This window comes from Callospermophilus lateralis, chromosome 3, assembly GCF_048772815.1.
Source record: "Callospermophilus lateralis isolate mCalLat2 chromosome 3, mCalLat2.hap1, whole genome shotgun sequence".
Classification (NCBI taxonomy): Eukaryota; Metazoa; Chordata; class Mammalia; order Rodentia; family Sciuridae; genus Callospermophilus; species Callospermophilus lateralis.
Window position 1 is genome coordinate 33576609 of NC_135307.1, and position 24825 is coordinate 33601433.

At 37.4% G+C, this 24825-nt stretch overlaps 1 protein-coding gene across 6 annotated transcripts in view; it reads right to left on the reverse strand.

The window, feature by feature from the left end:
• Chd8 (chromodomain helicase DNA binding protein 8) overlaps positions 1–24825 on the reverse strand; it is a 61951-nt gene that overhangs the window by 24879 nt on the left and 12247 nt on the right. For 3 of the 6 annotated variants that reach the window (XM_076849973.2, XM_076849974.2, XM_076849970.2), the window contains exons 1-10: positions 22818–22892; positions 16020–17079; positions 14517–14888; positions 13116–13501; positions 11173–11287; positions 2849–3031; positions 2699–2767; positions 2282–2337; positions 1645–1762; positions 595–678 (exon numbers count right to left, since the gene is read on the reverse strand). In XM_076849973.2, coding sequence (XP_076706088.1) covers positions 595–678; positions 1645–1762; positions 2282–2337; positions 2699–2767; positions 2849–3031; positions 11173–11287; positions 13116–13501; positions 14517–14888; positions 16020–16862 — 2226 coding nt within the window. In that variant the 5' untranslated portion in view covers positions 16863–17079; positions 22818–22892. Of the gene's footprint in view, positions 1–594; positions 679–1644; positions 1763–2281; positions 2338–2698; positions 2768–2848; positions 3032–11172; positions 11288–13115; positions 13502–14516; positions 14889–16019; positions 17080–19826; positions 19846–22817; positions 22893–24825 lie in introns of those variants that run through there. The other 3 variants (XM_076849975.2, XM_076849972.2, XM_076849971.2) reach the window with 3 other exon arrangements.

Sequence of the window (24825 nt, forward strand, 5' to 3'; positions counted from 1 at the left end):
TAGGGCAGTGATTTCCCAATCAAGGTGTGCATGAACCCTTTGAGAAGCAACTTAAAAATAAATATATTGGAGTCCCAACCTTGACTCAACTTAATCTGAACTTGTGGGAGTGGGATTCTAAAATCTGTTTTAAAATACAGGCACAAATGCAGCATATCCATTTAAATAACTAATATAAACATTTAACTAATAGTGAGTTCAAGAAAAAATTAATTCTCAAGACATAATTAGGAGAAAGCTAGGAGCCTCTGCAAATATTTTTATATTCCTAAATTAAAATTTGCAAAATATCCATTGGGACTCTACTGAGTATATCCCAAGTCTTCCATATAAAATCTGAGGGAAAATGAGATCAAAATGAATGAATCTTCAGCACTTGTATCTTCCAGATATTTGACCTTGTGAGATTCTTTCCTTTTAGACAAGACTACTCCTTTACCTTCCCATTATATTTTAAAGGATCCCACAGAAAAATTCAGAAATATCTTTTCAGTCTAAGGGATTTTTCATCCATATCTGAAAGATAAAGGACTGACAATCATACCAGTAGACATCTACAAGAGGGCTTTCATGTTTCTCCACGCCCCAACTTACCTCGCCATTATCCTTGTCAATACTGTGAGATTCATCCAATATCCTATCCACTTCTACATAGTCTGGATTGAAGGGCTCTTCATCCTAGATGAGTTATGAAATGAAACTATAAGACTCGAGAAATCACTCTCCAATAAATCCACTTCCCTACAACATTAGTAGAAAATCCTACTTCAAAAATTTTTAATTCCATTGCAGTTCTCTTTTTTTCACAATAATAAATCCTACAAAGTATATCCTTACCTGGATCTGTATCTATCTTCTCACCTGCTACTAGAAAAAGTATTTCTTTTGCCCAACAGAGGCTACTCTCTCCATATATGCACTGGACTTCATTCCTTCTTAGGAACCTTTCTCTATCAAATCCTCCCATAAACATAAAAATGTGCTCTACTATTTCACATCTTCAACTCTTTTTCTGCTCTGCTTCATTTTATACTCAAATATTCCCAAGTTTTAAATACAGCCAATCTCCATTCCTTTATTTCCTTTGCTTGTCTATCCATTCCACTCTTCCTTCCATTTGCATCACACAATTAAAAGTCAAAACCATGAATAACCTCCAAATTGTCAAATATAATAGGCATACTTCTTTACTTTTCTTGTTCCAGTGCTTAAATAGTAATAACACTGGCTCTGGGAAATTAAAAGTTTATCGATCACACTTTCTTTGATACCAGAATAGAAATCAGAAATTTGAAAAATAAACTTTCTCTAAATGATATAGATGCTTATATCTAAAGAGATCATCAATAGCTACAGATTGATATTAAAGGGAAAGTAGACCAGAGATTACTTTATCATCCCTTTTGAAAATACTTCCTATGTATCAAGTAAATCAATCTCACAATACTGTACCCAAGGACCATTTTAAACCTAAGAACACAAAGCATGGGGTAATTAAGTAAGGAAAATAAATGACCAAAATTAAAACTTTATATTGATATAACGATTCAAGTCTAAACTATTTGATGGATTAGCCAAGATTGACAACCTTAGTAATTTGTGCTTCTATAAAAGAAATGATAGGTAATACCTATTCCTAATTACCTCATGGAAGAAGTGTCTCATTTGAGCCATTTTGGTTTTGAAGCGCTTTAGTTTTTGATGGATCCTCTTATCCTTTTCTAGTTGGGAGATAGTAGCCCATTCACAGTGTAGATAGGAGCTATAGAAAATGGAAATATCGAGTCATGGCTCAAGAAAGGGAAAATGGCAGTCTAGTCTTTGAGGTTTTGGGATTAACCAACATTAGATTTGACAAATTTATGCTTAAACTGGTGGTAGCTTAAGTCAGTGCTTCTGAAACTTTAATTTGCAAACAAGCCATTGGGTCTAAGTTATGCTTGAACATCCACACTTCCCAAAAGCCTCCAAAATAATGCTAACTCTGTTAGAACAGGGAACACACTTTGCAGAACAAGCATTAGGATTTAGGCTAAGGTAGAGAGCATTACAAAGTATTTTACTCGAAACTACTCTTTCCTCACCTTCCTGCAAAGAAACCATAACAGTCATTTAAATTCCTGAATTTCTTTACTCAGTATTCATTTTCCCATTAAAAATGGCAATTTGGGCTAAGAGACTTTTCAAAGAGACATGTTCCCACCCCTGAAAATCTATACAAGAGATCTTTCCAGGACCCTGTGGAGTTTGAACTGACAAGATTTTTGTAAATATAACATACTAGTTCTTATACTTGACAAAGAATTCTTCTGCTTCCGTATATTGTCCAGAGGGAAGCTGAGAAGAAAAAAAGAAATTATGATTACTAATTCCTTGTTTGTCAAAGAAATAACTTTTAACTTTACCCACACATGACAAAACTTTATCCTAATGCTTCCTAAATATATTATTGACCTGGGGATTCAGGAACTATTCTAGTACTTCAAATAGAAGTTTGCTAGCTAGAAAAAATAAGTGTTTACCCATTATAAAAGAATTAGTGATAGAAATTAAGACAGTTCCTATCTTATAGTTAACCTTCCCCCATCATATCTCTCATAACCAGATTCAAGCAATATATTCTGTCATCCAAAAATGCTCATTAAATAAAACCTGCAAGTGAAGCAATATGGGCTGACATTAAAGATAACGGCCTTACCTCCTTCTTTACAACACGCATAGAAAGCACTTTGTCTACAATAGCTGCGTCTTCTTCACTGGGATTCTCCTGTAGTAAAAGATGTAACCAGTCAATGAATGACTAAAAGAGGAGGACAAACCCTTCCAATAGCTTACATTTTCAGCTTACCACAAAGAACTGCATGGAAGGCAAAGTCTCCCCATCTGGTTCTTGCACAGGTTCAGGGAGGATGGGTTCAGGTTTTATTGGACCAGTTACATCCACCTCTTCTTCTTCTTCATCATCTGTGATCTTTATGTCAAGGTCTTCTGTATATTTTTTTCGCTTCACTTGACGGTTTGAGCGTCTCTTCTGTAGAGAAAAAGAATAGTTAAAATAACTGCTTAGAACTATAAAAAGAGAACTTTCAAAAGCATTTGTCTTCACTTATTTCTTTAGCTTTTACTCCAAATCTCCCATGAAAAACCAAACCAAAAGAAAACAATTTGCTGAACTGCTTTATCAAAGGCCAGGAACCCAGAGAGAAATCTATGCCCTATTTATAAGAAGCTTTAGAAAATCCAAACATGACTTTTATTTTGTACTGGGAATTGAACCCACGAGCAGTTAACTACTGAGCCACATCCCCAGCCCTTTTTTGTTTTTCTAATTATTTTTTAAAGCTTTATCTATTTTTAAATGTTTAGATGTAGATGGATACAATACCTTTATTTTATTTATTTATATGAGGATTAACCCACTGACTCACACATGCTAGCAAATGCTCTACCACTGAGCTACAATCCCAGTGCCCCCTTTTTTTGATACAGGGTCTCCCTAAATTGCTGAGGCTGGTCTTAAATCTGCAATTCTGCATGGGAATGTGAAGTTATACACTACATATGCATAATACGTCAAAATACATTTTACTGTCACATATAACTAAAAATAATGAGAAAATTAAATAGGCTGGGTGTGGTGGAGCACACCTCACCCACTCAGGAGGTTGAGGCAAGAGGATCGCTAGTTCAAGCCAGCCTCAGCAAAAGCACTAAGCAACATAATGAGACCCTGTCTCTAAATAAAATACAAAATAGGTCTGGGGATACATTGCTCAGTGGTCGAGTGCCCCTGAATTCAATCTCTGGTACCCCTCAAAATAAATAAATAAATAAAATTTAAAAAGGAGTAAATCTTTCCTAAATTCATGAATTTGACCCCCCCCCAAAAAAAATTGAGAACATTTTTAATTAGCTAAACAGACTCTAAAATACAAACACATGTAAACATCTAAGAATAATAAGGAATAAAGTATAATGGACCTTACCAGAAATACAAGACATTATAAAACTATACTAAATAACAAAGCTTGATATATTCCCAAGAAGAGATCAAAAGGTCAAAGAAACAATGCCTAACTATAGACTAAAACACTTATGTGGCTACAGAAAAATCACAAAAATGGTACTTCTAATCAGTGAAGATATAGATTATTCTGTAATTGGGATTGGAAATGAATAGCTAGCCATGTACAGAATGAAAGAAAATTCTAAAAGGATCAAAGAAAAGTGTAAAAATAGTACATGTAATTTCTAAGAGGAAAATATGGGACAATTTTTTTATAATCCTGGATTAAGAAGGGTCTTTGTAATGTGGTGATCAATTTGATAATATGAAGAAATTTAACATTACCTGCATAACACAATCCATTATGAGTAAAATGAAGAGAAACAATAACCTGAGAAAAAGATACCATCTGATACATTAACTAAACATAAAAGTTCTCTTAATAACAAAGAAAAAGGTTAATAATAACAGACTAGAAAGGGCAACCAGCATGAAAAGACAATTTCTAGAAAAAAATACAATTCATTTTTAAACATTAAAAAATGGTTATCCTTACTCAAAATACTAAACAAATTCTTCTTTTTTAACCTGATAGACTGGCAAAAATTGGGATGTTTTGATCAAAACATTTACAACAGGGGTTGCAGATGTAGGTAGAGAGCTTGCCTTAGTATGTATGAGACCTTGGGTTCCACCCCTGCTCCCCAAAAAAGAAACAAAAAACAAACCCACATTTGAAACAGGAACTCAAATACCATTGATGGGTATGCAAATAGTCATGATCTCAATGGAGGAAAATTTGACAATACTCTTTGACAAAGCAATTTCACTTCAAAGATACTATTCTACAGATAAATTGTGTGTGTGTGCAAAATCTCTGTAGCACTGATTGTGGTAGAACACCAGGAAAAAACCTAAGTGACCATAAAAAAAGCTTTGGTTAAATTACAAATTATGTTACAGGATAAAAATGGGTTACTAGAGAAAGGATTACTCTAAAAAGAATGGAACTGCCAATACAAAATGGTGAAGATGTTTAACATCTGAAATTCATTACTGCCGCAAATGTAAAATAACACTTTGGAAAACTGACATATAGGAGACTCTAATTGGAAACAACCAAATGTTCATTAACAGGAGAATATGGTAAATTCATAAAATTAAATATTATTCAAAAAAAAAAAAACAAACTACTGATACAGTCTAAGTCAATATGGATCAATCCCAAAAAACATTAAAATGAAAGAAGTGAGTCCTAAGAATACAGATTGTACGATTTCATTTACGCAAAAAGTTGAAGAACATGTAAAGTTAATTTGTGGTGTCAGAAATCAGAATGGTACAAGAAAGAAAAAGAAAAAGGAAAGAAAGAAGAAAGAACCTCAAATATAAAGCAGAAAATCAAAACAGGTTGCCTAGGGAAGGAGGGAATAGACCAGCTGGAAGACAGTAAAAGGGAACATTCTGAAAATCTTTACCATGATTCGGGTGTTTACTTAGGTGTATACATTTGTCAAAACTCACTAAATTAGACAAGTAAAGACCTGTGTATATTTCACTATAGGTATGATATGGTTTGAGTGTTCCACAGAATTCACATGTTGAAGGCTGGGATTGGAGCTCAATGGTAGAGCACTTGCCTAGCATGTGCAAGCTGGGTTCAATTTTCAACACTGCATATAAATAAATTAAATAAATCAAGGTCCATCAACAAGTAAAAAAAATTGAAAAAAGAAAAAAAATAACTCATGTGTTAAGATCTCATTCCCACTGTGAGGTATAAAGGAGAAAGAAACTTGCAAGATATGATAGTTCATACCTGAAATCCCCATTTCTCAAGAGGCTGAGGCAGGAGGACTACCAAATTTAGAGCCAATCTGGGTAATTTAATGATATCATGTCTCAAAATTTAAAAAAAGAGTTGGGGGTGGGGACATAGCTCAGTGGTAGAGCACTTGCCTAGCATGTATGAGGCCCTTGGTTCCATCTCCAGCATTCCATTAAAAAACTAATAAATAAGGTGATGTAGGAGCAGTTAAGGATGTGGATCAATGGAATATCATTTGCCTAGCAAGCGTTCATTCCCATCATCTAGGCCCTGAGCTCAATCCCCTGTGAAGCCAAAAAAAAAAAAAAAAAAAGAAGAAGAAGAAGAAGAAAAGAAAGAGAGAAATGAACCTTAATCCAACCATGGTTTTATAGGTAGAGTCATTTAGGAGGGGATTAGAATTCAATAAAGTCATCAGGATGGAGCCGCCATAGTTGAATACTGGCAGTTTTATAAGACAGGGAGAGAGACTACAGGTGCAGCTTGGTGACAGACTGCTTACCTAGCATGTGTGGTGTCCTGGGTTCAATTCACAGCACTGCCGAAAAAAAAAAGGAAAAAAAGAAAGAAAAAAAGAGACCAGAGGAGAGTGACACATATGAGCTGGCTGCCCCTTGCTATATGATGCCCTGTAATGCCTAGAAACTCTGCCAGCAAAAATATCATCTCCTCCACTTTGGCCCTCCAGAACCATGAAAAAAAAATAAACCTCATTTTGCTAAAATTAGTATGTAGCATTGGACTATTAGCAATAGCAAATTGACTAATACAATGTACATTCTACCTCGTTAAAAAAAAAATCTGGTAGGACAAATAATCTATTGATAATTACTTTTAGAGAAGAGGATTAGATTATTTTAATCTATATACTTCTACATTATTTTTATTATATTTATCATGTATTTTTAAATTTTTTTTTAAACTTAAGGGATAATTCGAAAATTTACTTGGATTTGCTTAAAAAAAATTCAGAAGGGGGCAGAACTACGAATGGCCATCTATTGGTAGTATTAAAGTGGAAGAATGGAAACATGACTTTAAATAATCCCAACTTCTATGTATATTTGAAATTTTTCATAATAAAAAAGGAGGGTGGGGTGGGGTTGTAGCTCAGTGGTAGAGTGCTTGCCTTGCAAGCATGAGGTACTGGGTTCAACCTTAGCACCACAGAAAAAATAAAATAAATAAATATATTGTGTCCATCTACAACTTAAAAAAAAAAAAAAAGGAGAGTGGAGGAAAGTGGGCTTGATCTATTTTTTTAGATAAAGAACAACTTCCAAATGTATCCTTGGGTTAAAAAAAAAAAGCAGTACAGAAGAGTATAAAATACTAGTATTTAGTGGAAGCAGAGTGCTCATGAAGTAAATATTTCCGAAAGGATACAAACACAAAAAAATGGTAACACGGGCTACCTCTCTCTGGGGAGAAACTGGGAGACTGCAAGCTGATGTTTAGAAGAGAAGACTTTTGTGGTATCTCCATTTTTGTACTGTTGTAGATTTTTTAATATACATTTTTTAAAAATATTTATTTTAGTTGTAGGTGTACACAATGACCTTTATGTTATTTTTATGTGGTGCCAAGGATGGAACCCAGAGCCTCACATGTGCTAGGTGAGCGCTTTACCGCTGAGCCACAGTCCCAGCCCAATATACATTATTTTTTAAACTAAAAAATAAATGACGGGGCTGGGTTGTGGCTCAGTGGTAGAGTACTCGCCTAGCACGTGTAAGGACCTGGGTTCGATCCTCAGCACCACATATAAATAAATAAAGATATTGTGTCCAACTAAAAAACAAACATTTATAAATAAATAAAGAAAGAATGTTCAGAATTGAGAATTTTTTCAGAGTCCTAAAGGATAAAAAAAATCGAATTATAATAATTATGATCCACTTAACCTTAACCTTGTCAAAGATAAAGATTCTTATCAAATTCTTGTATATGCTTCCAGGAAAAAATTGGTGCATGTACATATATGTACACACACATACTTTAAAAGCTATAAATATTATATACCTTGCTTTTTTCATTTAATATTCCATATTAGCATACCCAACTACTTCACTTTTTCTTTTAAAAGAGCATAGCATGGATTTTTATGATTTTTTTTATATTTCTGCACAAATGAACTTAATTTTTTTGGACATTTTTGCTTTTGCAAATATTGCTACTCTCTCTATATATATCACTGCATGCTATTGAGAATATCTCCAGAAGGTAATTTCGTAAGTCAGAAGCACTGAGTCAAAGTGTATTAACATTTTAAATTCTGCTATGTATTGAAAAACAGACTTGCTAAAAATAAAGACTCAATTAACACTTCCATTGATTGTGTGTAAAGTGTCTTTTTCTTAACTTGGTTGTCGACACTGGCATTATCGCTGGTCACAACCTGAACTGTACTCTTCTTGCTTCCCAAATTTATATGCAGAAACCCTAAGCCTAGTATCTCAGAATGGGATGTATCTGAAGATAAAGCCTTTAAAGTAAGTTAAAATGAGGCCACTGAGGGGGCCTCTAACTCAATATAACTGGTGTTCTTTTTGTTTAAAATATGGGGTCTTGCTATGTTGCCCAGGCTGGCTCCAATCTCCTGGGTTCAAGTGTTCTCCTGCCTCAGACTCTCAAGTAAATGGGACTAAAGTCATGTGCCATGATACCTGGCTTATTATTCCTGGAAACAGGGGCACATACCTGTAGTTCCAGTGGCTTTACAGTCTGAGGCAGATGATCACAAGTTCAAAGCCAGCCTCAGCAATTTAGTAAGGCCCAAAGCAGCTTAATGAGATGTGTTTCAAAATAAAAATTAAGAAGGGTTAGGGATGTGGCTCAGTGGTTAAATGCCCCTGGGTTCAATTTCTAGTACCAAAAAAGAGAAAGAAAGAATAAAGTAAGGGAAACAGACACCAGAGCTGTGTGCCAACCGAGGAAAGACCATGCAAAGACACAGCAAGGTGGCCATTCAAAGAGGTCTTGAGGAGAAACCAAGGATGAGGATGACCCTTGCTAATCTTCAAATTTTTGAGAATATAAACATCTGTAGTTTAAACAACCTAATCTATGGTATTTTGCTATGGTGGCCTTCAGCAAACTAATATACCACTTTTTAAATTTAACAAATCTTTTTACTCTTTGTGGTATAAAAATTTGCCTTTGGTTTGGCACTGTTCTATGTACTTTTTACATTTAACTGTCATCATCACCTACACAGTAGAGTAATAATGTGTTTTACTAGTAAGGAAACCAAGGCACCAAGAGGTTAAGTTAACTTGCTGAAAATGTCAATGCTAGTTATTTACTAGCGCAGGATGAGTACCAAGAAATCTGGCTCCAAAGTATATTCTTTTAACCATTATACTGTTCATGGAATTTTTTTGTTGTATCATACATAATTTTTATACATCAAGTGTACTAATCTTCTATTTTATTTATTTACTTACTTTTTGTTACTAGGGATTGAGCCCAGGAATACTTTACACTGAGCTATACTGCTGGTCCTTTTTATTTGAGAGAAGATCTTGCTAAATTGCTCAGGATAGTTCCAACTTGAGTTCATCCTTCCTCAGCCTCTTAAGTAACTGGGATTACAGTATGTAATGTGACTTCTAAATTTTAATATCTTTCTTACAATGTTCTACTCCACTTGGTCATTATAAAAAAAATTATCCATATTTTATAGAAAGTTTGACTTCAGTTTTTCAACTTAGACCTTTAATTAAACCAGAATTTCTTTCATCTAATAAGCAGAGGAAAAAAAAATCCAGTCCCCATCCCAACTGGGTAGTCAGCTGTCCTAACATAATTTATGGTATAATCTTTTTTTACACTGAATGAAAATGGCATTTTAGTCATCTATACTAAAAACTCCCATTGCTAGCTGGGTCTCTATCTAGAATTTATTGTATTTTATTAATCCATTATTTGTTTTCCAATTTCAAAGTCTTAGTAATCACTCTTTCATAGTATATTATGATGTCTAGGGTTTTGTGCCTTATTTCCTTTTTAAAAATGTCTTGGCTATTCTCTTATATTTATTTCGCCCAGAAAAATCCAAGTATCAGTTTGTCACTGTGTTGAATGTCTAAAGAAATGAAGGCTGGGAATACAAATCAATAGCAGAGGCCTACCTTGCATGTGTGAAACCCAGGGTTTAATCCCTAGCACTGCCAAAACATAAACAAGGGAGGGATTTATAAACATTAATAGTATGAGAGACACTCAAGGCTCATTTAGTCCAAACCTTCATTTACTGATGAATTCAAACAACTTAGGTTAAGTAAACTGGCAAGGCTCACAAAACTACTCTGAAATACCACGGGGTTCCCTGAATCTTTTTGGGTACTGGGAATTAACCCAGGGGTACTTTACCACTGAGTCACATCCCCAGCCCTTTTTATTTTTAATTTTGACACAGGGTCTCACTAAGTTGCTGAGGCTGGTCTCAAAACTTTTAATCCTCTTCCTCAGCCTCCTGAGTTGCTAGGAATACAGGCTTGTGCCACTGCACCCCTAAATCCTAATACCAGGTTCTTTCTACAGTCAGAAACTGGAGACAAGATGGTACCATAGGCAACAAATCAGATGAAGAACTACAGGACTAAAGTTTTTCTGGTCTGGCTTCTTCCAATGTCTCTCATGTTCAAAAGGCAGGAAAAAACCTTTGGGCCTCAGCACACCAAAGTTCAGTCAGAACCCAGAAGTATAGAAAAGGTAAGACAAAAGGGATAGCTGGACAGTTCTAAGAAAAAGCAAGTACTGACATAGCCATCGCCACATTCATGCAGCAAAATTTCCTAAGATTTGCTCAGTTTTTAAAACACTGCAATTTGGAAAAATGAGTATTGCTCTTACAGTAATATGCTTTTTGCCTAAAACCTCAAAGCTTTAGAAGATAATGACCAGATCCCTTCACCTATTAGGTCTACTTCTTGGGCCCTAGTTTGTTAGCCAAAATTAAACATGATTTTTCTAAGGTTAAATATTCCTTATCCAAAATGCTTAGGACCAGAAGAAGCGTTTCAAATAGTTTTGCAAATAGTTTCAAACAGTTTTTTGGTGTTAGAATACTTACATATAAAAATGATATATATATAGGGGATAGAACCCAAGATTTAACATGAAATTCATTTACATTTATATCTACCTCATACACTTAGCCTGAAAGTAATTTTATACAATATATTTTTATGAGGTAAGTCTGGGTTTTTGTTTTGTTTTTTACTCGTGGCATCATGTTGGCACTCAAAAAGTTTTGAACTTGGGGTATTCTGGATTTCAGACTTCTGAATCAGGGATGCTTAACCTGTACTAAGTTCTTTAGGGATCTTTTTACCTGAATGCTGCTTTCTTCATCTTCCCGGGGTGACTGTGCAGGCATGACTTCCACATCTGAATTATCAGATGAGGTATTACGTTTTCTCTTCTTACCCACTACAGGAGTGATGGTGCTAAAAAGGAAAAAAACAATCTCATTTTCAGTGTGGGCAAGAAAAATTTAGGGTAAGAAGACAAAATCAATCCAAAGCATTACATACTAAGGTTCCAGACAGAATAAGTGTTTGGATCATCAATCCATGGAACATACACAGCTATTGGGTATGGTGTTTGAAAAAAGAAAATACTGCAATTTGTAAACTGACTGACCTTTATACTAGATTTGACAAATTCTTGCTACCAGTTTGTTCACAAATATATAATACAAGGTAGCATAAGACAACAGAGTGAATACTAGATTAAGAATTAGAAGGTCTTGCTGGGTGTGGTGACGCATGCCTGTATTCCCGGTGACTCGGGAGTCTAAGGCAGGATTATGCCAAGTTCAAAGTTAGCCCAGCAACTGAGCCAGGCCCTAAGCAACTTAGTGAGAACCTGTCTCAAATAAAAAAATTAAAAAGGGGCTGAGGAAGTGGTTCAGTGCCCATGGGGTCAAATCCCTGATACTCCCCACACCGCCAACAGCAGCAGCAGCAATAACAAAAAAGAAGGCTTTGTTTTTAGTTTGTCATTAGCTGAACATTAGTTTTCCTTATTTTTAATAAATACTGGGCACCATACCTGTTCTGACAACTGTTAGGGATCAAATTAGGTATGAAACTTGCTTTCAAAAAGCTGAAAAGTTCAGTCAGCACAATGGTGCACACCTGTAATCCCAGAGACCCTGAAGGCGAAGTAGGAAGAATGCAAGCTAAAGGTCTCTGCAACTTAGTGAGACCCTAAGCAACTTAGTGAGACTTTGTCTCAAAATGAAAAATAAAAAGGGCTGGGGATCTGTCTCAGTGGTTAAGTGCTCCTGAGTTCAATCCCCAGCACCAAAAAAAATAAATAAATAAATTAAAAAAAAATAATAGGGCTGGGGTTGTATCTCAGTGGTAGAGCACTTGCCTAGCATGTTATGGCACTGGGTTTGATTCAACAACTAAAACGTTTTTAAAAATAAACATAAAATAATAAAAAGTACACAAAAGCTGTAAAATCAGCTCAGTAATAGAGAGCTTGCCTAGCACACATAAGGCTATTGGTTCAAATCCCAGTACCAAAAACCTCCCCGCCAAAAGCCGAAAAATTCTACATAGATAAAGCCTGAAGAATTCCAGGGAGCAGAAATTAGTAAGAAAGGAGAGTCTATAAGACATGTAGAAGAGAAGCAGAACATTCAATTGTGATAAGAATTATTGTAGGGGCTGGGGTTGTGGCTCAGAGGTAGAGTGCTTGCCTAGCATGTGTGAGGCACTGGGTTTGATTCACCACATTCATTATTCATTATTTTAGCACCACACAAAAATAAATAAATAAAGGTATTAAAAAAAAAAAAGAATTATTGTAAGCTGTGGCTTTGTCAACACTACTTAAGCCTGACAGTATTTGTCGAAATCTTCTCTAATTCACAGATGAAATGCAAGAACAGGGAAGCTATGTCTCCAGTAGTTATTTTTTTAGTGGGGTAGATGGTAAGGGGTAGTGAGAAACATCTTTCAACTACAATGACAAAAAATAAAAAATATGTAAATGCATATTATCATAGCTTTTAAAGATAACTCACAACAAAATGACCATCTATTTTTCCTGTGCCTTTGTGTTTCCTTTTAAAATATGCTAATTTGCAAATTCTATTTTATATATAATGCTTAATATAAGCATTAAGACACAGATGAGAAAGGCCTTATTATATTCTGATCACTCTGAACTAGGTAGCTGCTAAATATAAGTTCCTCTTAATACTATTTAAAACTGAGTATGCTGCCTAAAAAATGCCATCAAAACAGCAAGGTTACTCACTTTAGTTTACTCTTGCCCTTAGTTTTGGAGGTACCAGATGCTTTGCTCTTCTTTGGCTTTTCCTCCTTCAATCTCTCTCCACTGCTCTTCTTTCTGCGTTTCTTCTCACCTTCCTCTTCTGGCCGAACACTGGGCAATTCATCCTCATTCAGGACTCTAGGTATGTTCTGTTCACCCCGGGCACGGGCCCTAGCAATGGCCTCTGCTACAATCCGATTTGCTTTTTCTTGCTTCTTCTGGTGTTCCAGTCTGCGGTTTTCCTCCATTCCTGTCTTTCCCCCAGCATGAGGAGCAGAGCTTGCTGGTGATGATAGAGCTGCCACTTCACTGGCACTTAGAACTTTAACTACAGAGAGCCCAGAGGACGCCCCTTGGGAAGAGCCAGCCTGTAGGAATAAAGACACTAAAATTTCAACATGTTTGTGGTTATAATGGTTCAAATAAAAGCAGGCAGGCTAGAAACTAGTCCTCTATTTCCATAAGAATGAAGCATAGACTATCTTTTAATGAACCTGGACACATCTAAAAAAATGTGTTTTTTGATGGTGAAGAGGTGAGAAAAGGTAATAATTCTACCAAATTAAATTTTAATATCCTTTTGCCGTACTCTCACATTCATTATTTTAGAAAACTTCAACCAACATAAACAATATTTGGCCTAAATGTAAAAATAAGTTCAAATTGTACTCTTGGTCCACCTTTATCACTCTTGAGTGTGAGAGAAGTGATAATCATTTGACTACTTCTGTATCTTTCAAGGAAAAAGCAATTTCAAAGTATTTTTTACTCCATCTTGTGTGTGTATCTGGGCATATAATGGGGACAGAGCCTAGGGGAGCTATATCCAACACTTTTTTGAGACAGGTCTCACTAAGTTGCCAAGGCTGATCATGAAGCTACAATTCTAAGTCTTCCAAGTGCTGGGATTACAGGTGTATGCTACCATGCCAGTTTATTTTACAGTATTAGAAGATTGCAAATTAAATAGTTCAAAGACAAATACTCTCTATAAATCATCTTTTATCTCAAACCCACAACTATTTATTTATTTGTTTGTTTATTGGTATTGGGATTTAACTCAGGGATACTTAACCACTGAGACATATTCCCAATCATTTTTATTTTGAGACAGGGTCTAGCTATATTGATAAGGCCTCACTAAGTTTAAGGTTGGAGTCCTCCTGCTTCAACCTCCTAAATTGCTGGGATTACAGTTTGCACTCAACTCTCCAATCTTTACGCGATACAAATAAAATGTTTTCCCTGGGGTAAAAGAAATAAAAGTCTATATTTCAGGTCAGAGCCATAAACCTAGAATATCTTTGATCAACAATTGCTGAGGGCACTGGCAAAAGACTAAAATAATTGTTCTTTCTTTTTCTTGCTATGTAACTTTCTCACCTGTGGCTGCAGCACCATTTTGAGTGGTACTGAAAGTCTTTGTCCTGGGCTTTGTCCTGGTCCCATTATCTGAGCCTGCTGCACAGAGGAGAGAGTCAATGGCTGGGCTGAGGGTGGCTGCTGGGGCTGGGGCTGGGATGATGGAGGCTGTGGTACAATCTGGATTTTTTGCTGTGGCTGCTGCACCTGCAGCTGGATAGTGACTACTTTGGCAGGTTGCCCCTGGGCATTCTTGGCTTGAGTCAGGGCTGCCAGCTGATTGCCCTGTAACACTATCTTGCCTGGTAGACTCCCTAGCACAACATGCCGATGTCCTTGGGGACCTCCAGATTGTGGCTGCTGGAGGACCAGGGTGATGCGTTTCGATTCACCCTACAGTGAAGGAAAGAAATTGCAAGAGAGGTACAAAATTAAAGAATGGTAAAACTTGAAATGTTTTCACCAGTTTTCTTCATCCTAGATTCATAACTGAGGATCAGAAGACATTTGTACATCCTCCTATCTGTCCTGATAGAATCTTTTCTATAACATTTCTGCTCAATGGGTATCAAGCCATTTTTTAAAAACTTCTGATGGGAAGCTATCTTCTAAGGCAGTCACTTCATTAGGAATCTGTTAAAATAAAAGTCCTTATATTGAACTGAAATCTGCCCCTTTAAGTTCTACTTATCTTAATATCATCCACCCCATAATTCTTTTGGCTTTTTATTCAGAGGTTACAGAGCATCTGCTTGCTTTTCTTTTCTCTCTTTTTTTTTTTTTTGGTACCAGGAATTGAGCCCAGAGGCGCTAAACCACTGAGTCACATTCCCAGCCCTTTTTATATTTTGAGACAGGATCTCGCTAAATAGCAGCTGAGGCTGCCTTTGAACTCATGATCCTCCTGCTTCAGCCTCCTGAGCCACTGGGATTGCAGGCGGGTGCCACCATGCCTGGCTAGAGTATCTGCTTTCTTATAGTGGAAAGTAACTGGATAAAGTAGGAGGGGGACAATCTTAGTAATAAAAATAGAAGATATATATATATATATATATATATATATATATATATATATATATATATATAGTTTTTACAAGTTTTGCAAATAAGTGATTTTTCAAAGATGTTTCTGTGTTCCCACGGCATTCTATATTTTTCATAAAACATATCATAAATGATTGTGAATTCTTGCTTAATGTCTTTTCCAGTAGAAAGGGCCTGCTGTCCTTAATGAGACTGCAAGCTAACCCTAACCCTTAAAGAGACTGCAAGCTCTTTAAAGACAGGGACTGTCTGTCTCATTGGCACCAGCTAGGCACACTAAAAACATATAATGTTAAAATGTATGATAACATTAACCACTTCTGCCTACAAAATAATAAGTATGTATGTCCCTGTCAACACTGATAAAAAGCAAAGATAGAATTTAAACAAACTTTCCCAGAGATAGCTTTCATGTGTGTTCTCTGAGTTGCTGGGCCCTCTATGAAACCAAAATTCACCTCCCCCTTTCACTCAAGTCACCTGGGTAGGTGTAGAGGTCAGTGTAACTGCAGGCTTCAGTGGGGGCCCTGTGGCCCCAGGGTTTCCAGCAGGAGCTGAACCCTTAACTGGCTGGAGGACCAGCTGTTTTACTGGTCGGCTGGGCTGGACAATGCGCTGAACAGCAGCCTGGTTCCCAGGGACCTTGGCGGCCAACACTGTATTACCAGAGACAATGGAAACACCTGGTCGAAGGGGCGTGCCGGTTAGCACTTTGGTAAAAGTGACTTTTCCACCATTGGCTGTGCCAGCCACGAGTGGCTGAGCTGTGCTGGTGATACCTTGAGCCTGAATTTGTGCCACATGGGCACCAGTGACTGAGGAACTTGGTGGGGCCTTAAGGATAACAATCTTAGGGGCTGACTGAGGTGGTTGTCCTCCAGCACTACTGGAGGAGACAGCTGTGGCAGAGACACCCATGAAAGGATTCCCTTGGCTCAGGATCTCCTGGTTCTTGGAGACCTGCAAAAGTCCAGATGTTGACGTTGATGTCTGTAAGACAGGTTGGGCTGGCTGCTCCTGGCTGGCGGGCTGAGTGGTATAATCATGCAAGGTTAAGGATTCTGGAGCTGGAGCTGTGGATTCTTTGGGAAGTTCTGTGGGGGCTGTTTCCTCTGGTGCGGAGACCAGGTCACTTGCTGATGAACTCCCCACATCACCACCTCCGCCATCCTGGTTCATTTGATCCAAGGAGTCCAAAGAGCTTGGCAGTCCAAGGGCTTCTTCAATGGGGTCTTGGGTGACCTGGTTAAAGCTGTCATCAGTCAGAGAGTCCAGGCCAAATAAATTTGGGTCATCAAACAGATCCATGATGGGGTCTGCCATCTTAGGAAAGTAATGGAGGGTATTTCCTCACAGGCTAAGGAGGGAAGGGGAGGGGGGGTATTGGTTCTCCCCTCCCCTCCCCTATTAAGAAAAAAATGTACACAATGGAAGAGACTACTACTCTTCAAGTAAAGAGGCAAGAAACAAGTGCATGTCAGATTGTCCTGACCTTCATGGAGCAAGATGGCTAGGTCTTCTGAGGAAGATGATGGAACTCCTGTTGTGGGAATACAAATACAAATGAAAAATAAGCAAAGTTGGTGACCTCAAGAGAAAATGTCTCCTTGGGTACCATCCTTACTATTAAATAGCATTAAATAATGAGAAGAGGTAAGCATGAGGAAATATGAGGATAGATATATAGCAGAAAGAATACCCACATTTCTGTTTCAAAATAAAAACTAGAAAAGAAATAAACCATCCCCTTTTGGGGCTTTTATGCCTATACACTTTAAAGCTGCTATCTGTCAAGAGTATTCAACTGTCTCTGTCTACTTCCTTTTACGATTACTTATGTAGAGATTAGGAAATTCAGTAATCATTCACCTTTTATTTTCAGCTCTTAAACTGGCAGAACTCAAAAATATACCATTAGCATTCCCATAAAGGTAGATAAAGAATTCTGATATAGTTTATTTTATAAATTTTCCTTGAATTTACTGGCCAAAATAGAGACCTTTTACAAAGCTTGTGGTACAATTTTACCCAGGAAGTTTTTCAAATTTTGTCCTAGTTAACACATCAATTAACATATACATAGCATTTTGTTCTAATATCTCCTTAAGAAACCTTTCTCATAAAAGACCAAAAACTTCCTTTGCAAGGGATTCAACATTTTAATTCCAGTTTATATTTCCATTTTTCTCTTGCCATTTCTTGCACACATTCTACATTCCAATCATTGTAGTTCCCTTAATGTGATTCGGACCTGCATGACTTTGCCTATTATGCTATAGCATTTGTGTGGTACACATCGTTCTTCACCCCTTCGTCCTTACCTCAAACATCTCTCATAGCTGAAACGTTATCTACCCTCAAAGCTCTTCTACTCCATAAAGTGAGCCCTGAAACTCTGTCCCTTTAATAACTGAACAATATGTAATGATTTGATCCTTTCACCTCCTTTAAACATCCATACCATTATTTACACATTTATTTTGTTTTTCTGGGTTTATACCCTATTAAAAGCATTTATATTAACATTTTACTAAAATGATTTGAGTTTCTTATCTATATCTTCTGAAAGCCCAAATAATCTCTTCATGCAAATTATAAAAACCTGTCTGCTTCTCAAGGTGCTTGTCTGTCATATGCTGGAGCACTGCCATAATTACATTAAAAACTAATGATGATTAGAAATGTGTGCAATGTATTCCCTGTATAACCCTCCACCATAGCTTAGCTTATGAGAAGCTGAAATATTAATAATGAGACGAGGTAAATGTTATTTGAAATAAACCATTCAGTCCTCGCAAAAATTAAATGGCACTTCTTAGTTCTGATAAGCGACAGTAAAGCTCATCTTCAAACTGTCCTACAAATGGCTGAAATTATGTTTATAAAATCTATATCTAGGGTTTTAAATTCATGAAAAAACAATGGAAAAAAGAAAACTACTAAAGACAAGGAGTTTTTCCTTTTCTTTCTTTTTTTGGGGCGGTGGGGTGGGAGACAGAGGATAGTATTAGGAATTGAATCCAGGAGCACTCTACCACTGAACTACATCCCCAGCCCTTTTATTTTAAGACAGGGTCTTGCTAAGTTGCCCTGGCTGGTCTTGAACTCCGATCCTCCTGTCTCAGTCTCCAGAGTTGCTGGGATTACAGGTGTGAGCCACCACATCTGGCAAAAGATAAGGAATTATATCACCATGTAATCAAAATACTTGAAAAAGGAGTATCTGTTCTTTGTCTATGATGTCAATGTGACAATTCAGGAAAGCCTTACTTGATAAGACTATTTCTCCTAACTTTTGGAGGATAAATAAGAAATTTGTTAGAGAGAGAGTATAGACTTCACTGAAGAAGACTTTTCCATGTAACCCCCCAAGCTGTACTTCTTCCTTTCCCCAGCCCATCTCAGTTGTCCTTACAAAGCAATATAATGTGACTCAATAGCCCAGAAGCTTTGACATAGAGAACAGACTCATCATTAGATGGCATATCAGCTATTGGGACACTAGTCAAAATTACAAAGCATAAAAGGTGTCTCCACTAATGTTCTTTTTTAACACTTTTTTTTTTTAGTTGTAAATAGACACAATACCTTTATTTTATTTGTTTTTATTTTTATATGGTGCTGGGGATCGGACCCAGTGCCTCACACATGCTAGGCAAGCGCTCTACCCCAGAGCCACAACCCCGGCCCCTCCACTAATGTTAAACAAGATCTTCCTAGCTTCAATAACTGTATACTTTCACATTTCAAGATCAATATTACTACTCACTACTGGCTAAATTATTCCAGCAGCTCTTTCAGCCTCTCTTAATATTGGCCCTCAAATTACTCAAATGGTGATGAGAAAAGTCATGGATGTTTCTTAATGAAAATCTATTCAACAATTTTACAAATTTCCTTAAAACTACTACCACTGCTTTTTTCCCCCCTTTTTTTTTACTAATTATGTCTTACTCTGCCACTTATCTTTTATCTCCTACTCAAAGTCACAGAAGTTATACTAAATATCTACTGCTAAGTGTCATACAAAAACTACTGAACAAGTTTCCACTAACTATAAGTTTGTATTCATAATAGTTTAGAACCTGTCCTTTCTTCCACGGGGTATTTTGTCCCTTTCACAAGTCCTTGCTACTTATCTATGTTCTTCCTTTCCCCCATAATGGCTCAATCTCAGAGATGTCACTTTTTAATCGCAGAAACAAGGTTAACAGTTTCTGAAATATTTCCTTACCCCCATGGGAGGGAGGAGCATAAACTTTTAAAGGTCAATGTATTATCATTTACCTCTCCTTGCCCAATTTTTGGGCCAAACGTCTGCTTCTACTGGTTCAGTCTAGGCCAATAATTTAAAAGAAAAAAAAAAAAATTGTCAGTGATTTAATGTCATAATTCCAAGTATCACTACTTCACAGTTGCAACTCACTTCCACTGACCTAATTAATTCATAGGCATTTTTTATCCTAGTCTTCTATTTCTTTTCTAGTTCTCATTTTCAACTGTCCTTGATTTTTACAAGACTAAACCTTTGACCCCAAAAAACTTTTCTTCACTCCCTCTTTCTTTTCTTATGGGTCATCTTGGCTGTATACATGTCAGGCCTATTTTACCATAGAGAATTCTAGTTGTGAATTCTCTTTCCATGGTTCAAATCCTGGTAATAAAAATAAATAGATGTTAAGCGGCTTTTATGGTAAAACAACTGCCCAGATAATGAAGTCATACCACACTTTTATCATATTAAGAATGAAGTTACCAGGCACACTGGTATGTGCCTGTAATCTCAGTGACTTGGGAGGCTGAGGCTGGAGGATCCCAAGTTCAAGGCCACCTTCAGCAATTTAGCAAGGTATTAAGCAATGTAGCAAGACCCTGTCTCAAAATAGAACAGAAAAACAAAAACAAACACACACACATTTAAAAAAAGTGAGGAGCTAGGGAATGTAGCTTAGCACCCCTGGGTTCAACCCCTAGTACCAAAAAAAAAAAAAAAAAAAAAAAAAAAAAAAGTCAGTCTTGTCCTACCATTGGCCAAAACAGACAGAAATATGTATGTGCTCAAAAGGAGGTGAGAATTTAGTAGTTGTACTTAGGTTATTTTTCATAATTCTAAATTAATGTCCAGACTTATGACAGAGATCCTGGGGGATGAGAGTAGAGAAAAGGAACGAACAGGAAGGTCAGTTAAGGTTGAAATTTAAGTCTACAAATCTATAATCTCCAAATAACCCAGTTACTGCATATATATCAATAATACCCTTCATCTCGGTTCCTTCAAGAGGCACCACTCTTTCCCCTGGAAGTAAATATAAACTGATATTCTTCTGAAGGTATGTTACATATTTAACACAGTTCTTGTTTTACTGCTTTTGCTTTTTTTTCTTTTTGCAATACTGGGGATTGAACTTAATGGTGATCTGCCACTGACCTACATCTCTAATTCTTCACGTTTTGAGATAGGATCTCACTTAGGTGCCTAGGATCCTCCTGCCTCAACATCCCAATTTGCCTGTGACTCTGGGATTATAGGTGTGCCCCACCATGCCCAGCTTCTTGTCCTTGGTTTATATTTTGCCTCATCCTGGCCCATTTCTATAACAACTTGCCTGTTCAATCACAAAGGATTTTATGTTAATTCTATTCTAAATTTTTCCATATCTTTCAACATAGCAATGATTTTCAACTATGGAATGGAGGACACATCCCTTTGGAAAAGCTTATAGGAAGTGGAGGTTGGAGTGGGGGGAGAGATATAAATGTAGTTTTAAAATGTGTTCAATACTGTAGTTTTATATTTGTAGCTTTACATTTCATTGTTTAGGTTACTTTATTTGGTAAAATTGAACAAAATCTTGCTAACCTGTAAGAATCTGTAAAAACTAAGATGGGGGTTAAGGGAGGTTGAAACAGAGAAAGCAGCATGGCTGGCTTGGAAAGGTTATGAACATCTCTGAAATAGGTTTTTATGGTCTCTCAAAAGGGAGTTTATCACAGTTCACTGTTTGATGGATGAGAAACACTGCAACAGAGATTATTCCATTGTCTAATAGATAAAATTATATAAACTGAACCACAGACATTCATTCTCCATTACAGATTTCCTTGTACTGGCCATCCTCTTAAACAATAACAAACAAATGCCATATTGAGCAATACTGACCTTTTTCTGTATTATGCACTTTTAGAAAGTACCTCTCATGCCCATTTAATTTCTAGCTGCCCAAAGATTCAGAAAAGAATAAACTATTTTACTTCAAAATGTAAATCTTGTTGTTGGAAACTGTATCCTTTTCAAGAGGATCAGCTGCAGATAGATATAAACACAGGTTATTGAATCACAAGAAGGGCAGAAGCAGCTTAATCTAAATGAGAAATCCCTTTAAAGTAAAATAATCAGAAGGGCTAAAATAAAAATACCCAATGTAATTTTAGAGTGGAAGCATTTAAAAACTATACCATGGAGATACTTGTGAGACCCCACAAAGTCTCAAATCTTATTCAGAAATGGCAAATAAACATCCAAAGTGAATGTAATCACAAGTTAGGGTCAAGAAAGGATCAGGATGGAAGGACACAGACCAAAAAAAAAAAAAAAAAAAAAAAAAAAAAATAGAACTATTAACTTGAAGCCACTCAGACTGCCTCAAAAAGACCAAGATTGTAGGCCATTTTCTCTATCTTCACCATCCTCACTACCAAATGTATGTCTACTGTTTTCCAATTACTAAAGGAGAAAGCACTAACACCTCAATCAGGGTTATGGACATTTGGGGCAAATATGGCTGGTAAAGTAAAACCTTCCTTATAAATAGGAAAAGCAAAATAGGCAACTATGAAAACTAAAATCATGTCTTTTCAGGAGGTAAAGGAGAAACTACAGAAATTATGCACTTATACGGGGAAAAAGAAGGAATCAGGTAAGGAAGTAAGAGGTTGATGGAGAGGAAAACGCAACTAGGGGTGGGGGTGGGGGTGACCCGGGTACATTACCTGCTCATACTGCCAGGGTTCGTGCTAATAAGGCCCGCAGCATAGGCGGGAGATTTCAGACAACTGGCGCCCCCAAAATGGAGATGAGGTACATGCACTTGAGGGAGAGAGCTAGCGGGGGGTGCCCTCCAGGGTGGGGTGGCCAAGAGGAAAAGATGCGGGGGGGTGGGGGTGTGGATGCCTTGGGTAGAAGCAACGTTAGGACGAAGTACAGGCTGAGGGGCCCAACAACCCCTGAGAGAGAAAATGAGCTGTGCCTCACCCAGTGGGAGAGAGAGGTGGCTTTACCTGCAGCGGCCGTGGGGGGCCGGTTCGCCCCTCTCGCTGTCTCTCCAGCACCAGTTCCCCCTCCTCCTGCGCAACCTAACTTGATGCTCCTGCCCGCCCCGTGTTCTCATTGGCTGAAACCCACTGCCACTCACCTCAGGCGCAGAAACGCAAAACAGCGCAAAGGGTGGGACTAGAAAGAATTCCCCCTCCCCCTCCTCCGCAGGTTAGGTTGAGAGCGCACGGAGAGGCCTATCCGGTTTCTAGGGCCCAGGCGAAGCCTGCAGCTTGCTTAAAAAAAAAAAAAAGTGGGCGGGGGGGGGGGTTGGGGGCTGGCCCGTAGAATGATCTCGGTCTCACGGTGCAAGAAATCGGTCCCTAGGATTAAATTCCCTACCCCGTACCTACACCGTATTCTGCACACCTAAGAGTATAAAACTCCGGAGGGAGGGTTCCGCACTAGGCCAGCTCCGCCTCCCTCTGGAACCCTGGCCTTCCAGCAGTCCTGTCAACACCTTTACTGTAGTGACTATACCTTATCCCACTGCACAGTGTAAGGTGCCGAATCCTCCCTACACTGTAGGAGTTAGTACAGTGGCTGGAATACGGAGCTTTTTACTCTCAAAATATAAAGCATTCTTTCTACCACAACCCATAGAGCTGGCTTGCATTCTTGACACTTTAACCCTTCAGCAGCAGCACTGCTTTCTAGAAACTTAACTCGGATACCCTCTAACATCCCGGTCCTCTACCTCCCCAAAATACATATCCTCTACCCCCAAACCCAGTCTCCCACCCTTATTTCTCTCGAAATAGTCTGTTTGACATATTGGTAACTGTCCACTTTGCAATGTCTCTTGATACAACAAATAATTTCCCCGCAAATCCCCAGAAAGATGGTAAGGTTAAATCCCCCAAAGGAAATTGTTACTTTAAAAAAAAAAAAAAAGTTGCTTCCCTCCTGACCACCAGTTCTTCTGAAAAGTGACTATCCTTAACATTGAAATCCTAATTTCTGTAATCTACGACAAATGCAAACTGGAAAGATCAAATTTGGTCTTAGATTTCTTATTTTTAAAGATTCTAGTTTTACCACTAGGTATGCTAGAAATACCCAATTAACACTCTGTGGGTAGCAGTACTATTTCTGATGCATCTGGCTCAAAACCTCAAAAGGTATCTCTTAAACTTCCTTCTGTACCTACCATCCAATCATTTGCCAAGACCCATTGACTCTCTTACAAAACGCAACAGACAGATTTTGGAACTGGCAAAGACTTTGGCTGTCATAACTAGTTAACCAGCTTGTTGTATAGATAAGAAAACTGAGCTGGGTGTAGTGGTACACACCTGTAATCCCCATAACCCAGGAGATTGAAGCAAAAGGAAGGACTGCAAGTTTGAGACCAGTCTCAGCAACTTAGGCCCTAAGCAACTTAGCTTTACCCTGTCTCAAAATAAATACAAAGGGCAGGGGGTGCAGTTCAGTGGTAGAGCATCCCTGGGATCAATCCAATCCCCAGTACCACAAGAAAAAAAGGGGTGCAATGAGAGACACACAGAACGTTTAATGATTTGACTATGAACTTAAGTAGCAAAGTCAGGATTCATATATCCAACTCCTATTTCTACCACCATCTCCCTTTTTTATGCAGTTGCTGTGTAAAAAAAAGAAGTTTCATAACTGATCTCTCTCCCTACTATTCCATTCTGCTATCAAATTAATTTTTTAAAACATAATATGACCAAATCAATCTCATGCTAAATTCTCAAAGGTTTCCCTGTTACTTAAGACATAAATTTTAAAACCACATCTTGCTTTTCAGTTTTATTTCCACTAATACTATTTATATACATTTATATGCTAGTTGAAAAACTCAACTTATTATTGCTATATTTTTTTTTCATTTGGGTCTACCTAATATTGCTGCCTTCAAATTATACACCATCCTTAATTCATTTCTATACCAAAATCTTATTTTTATAATTTTCTAAGATCTACATCAAATGCCTCTTCACTCATTAGCTC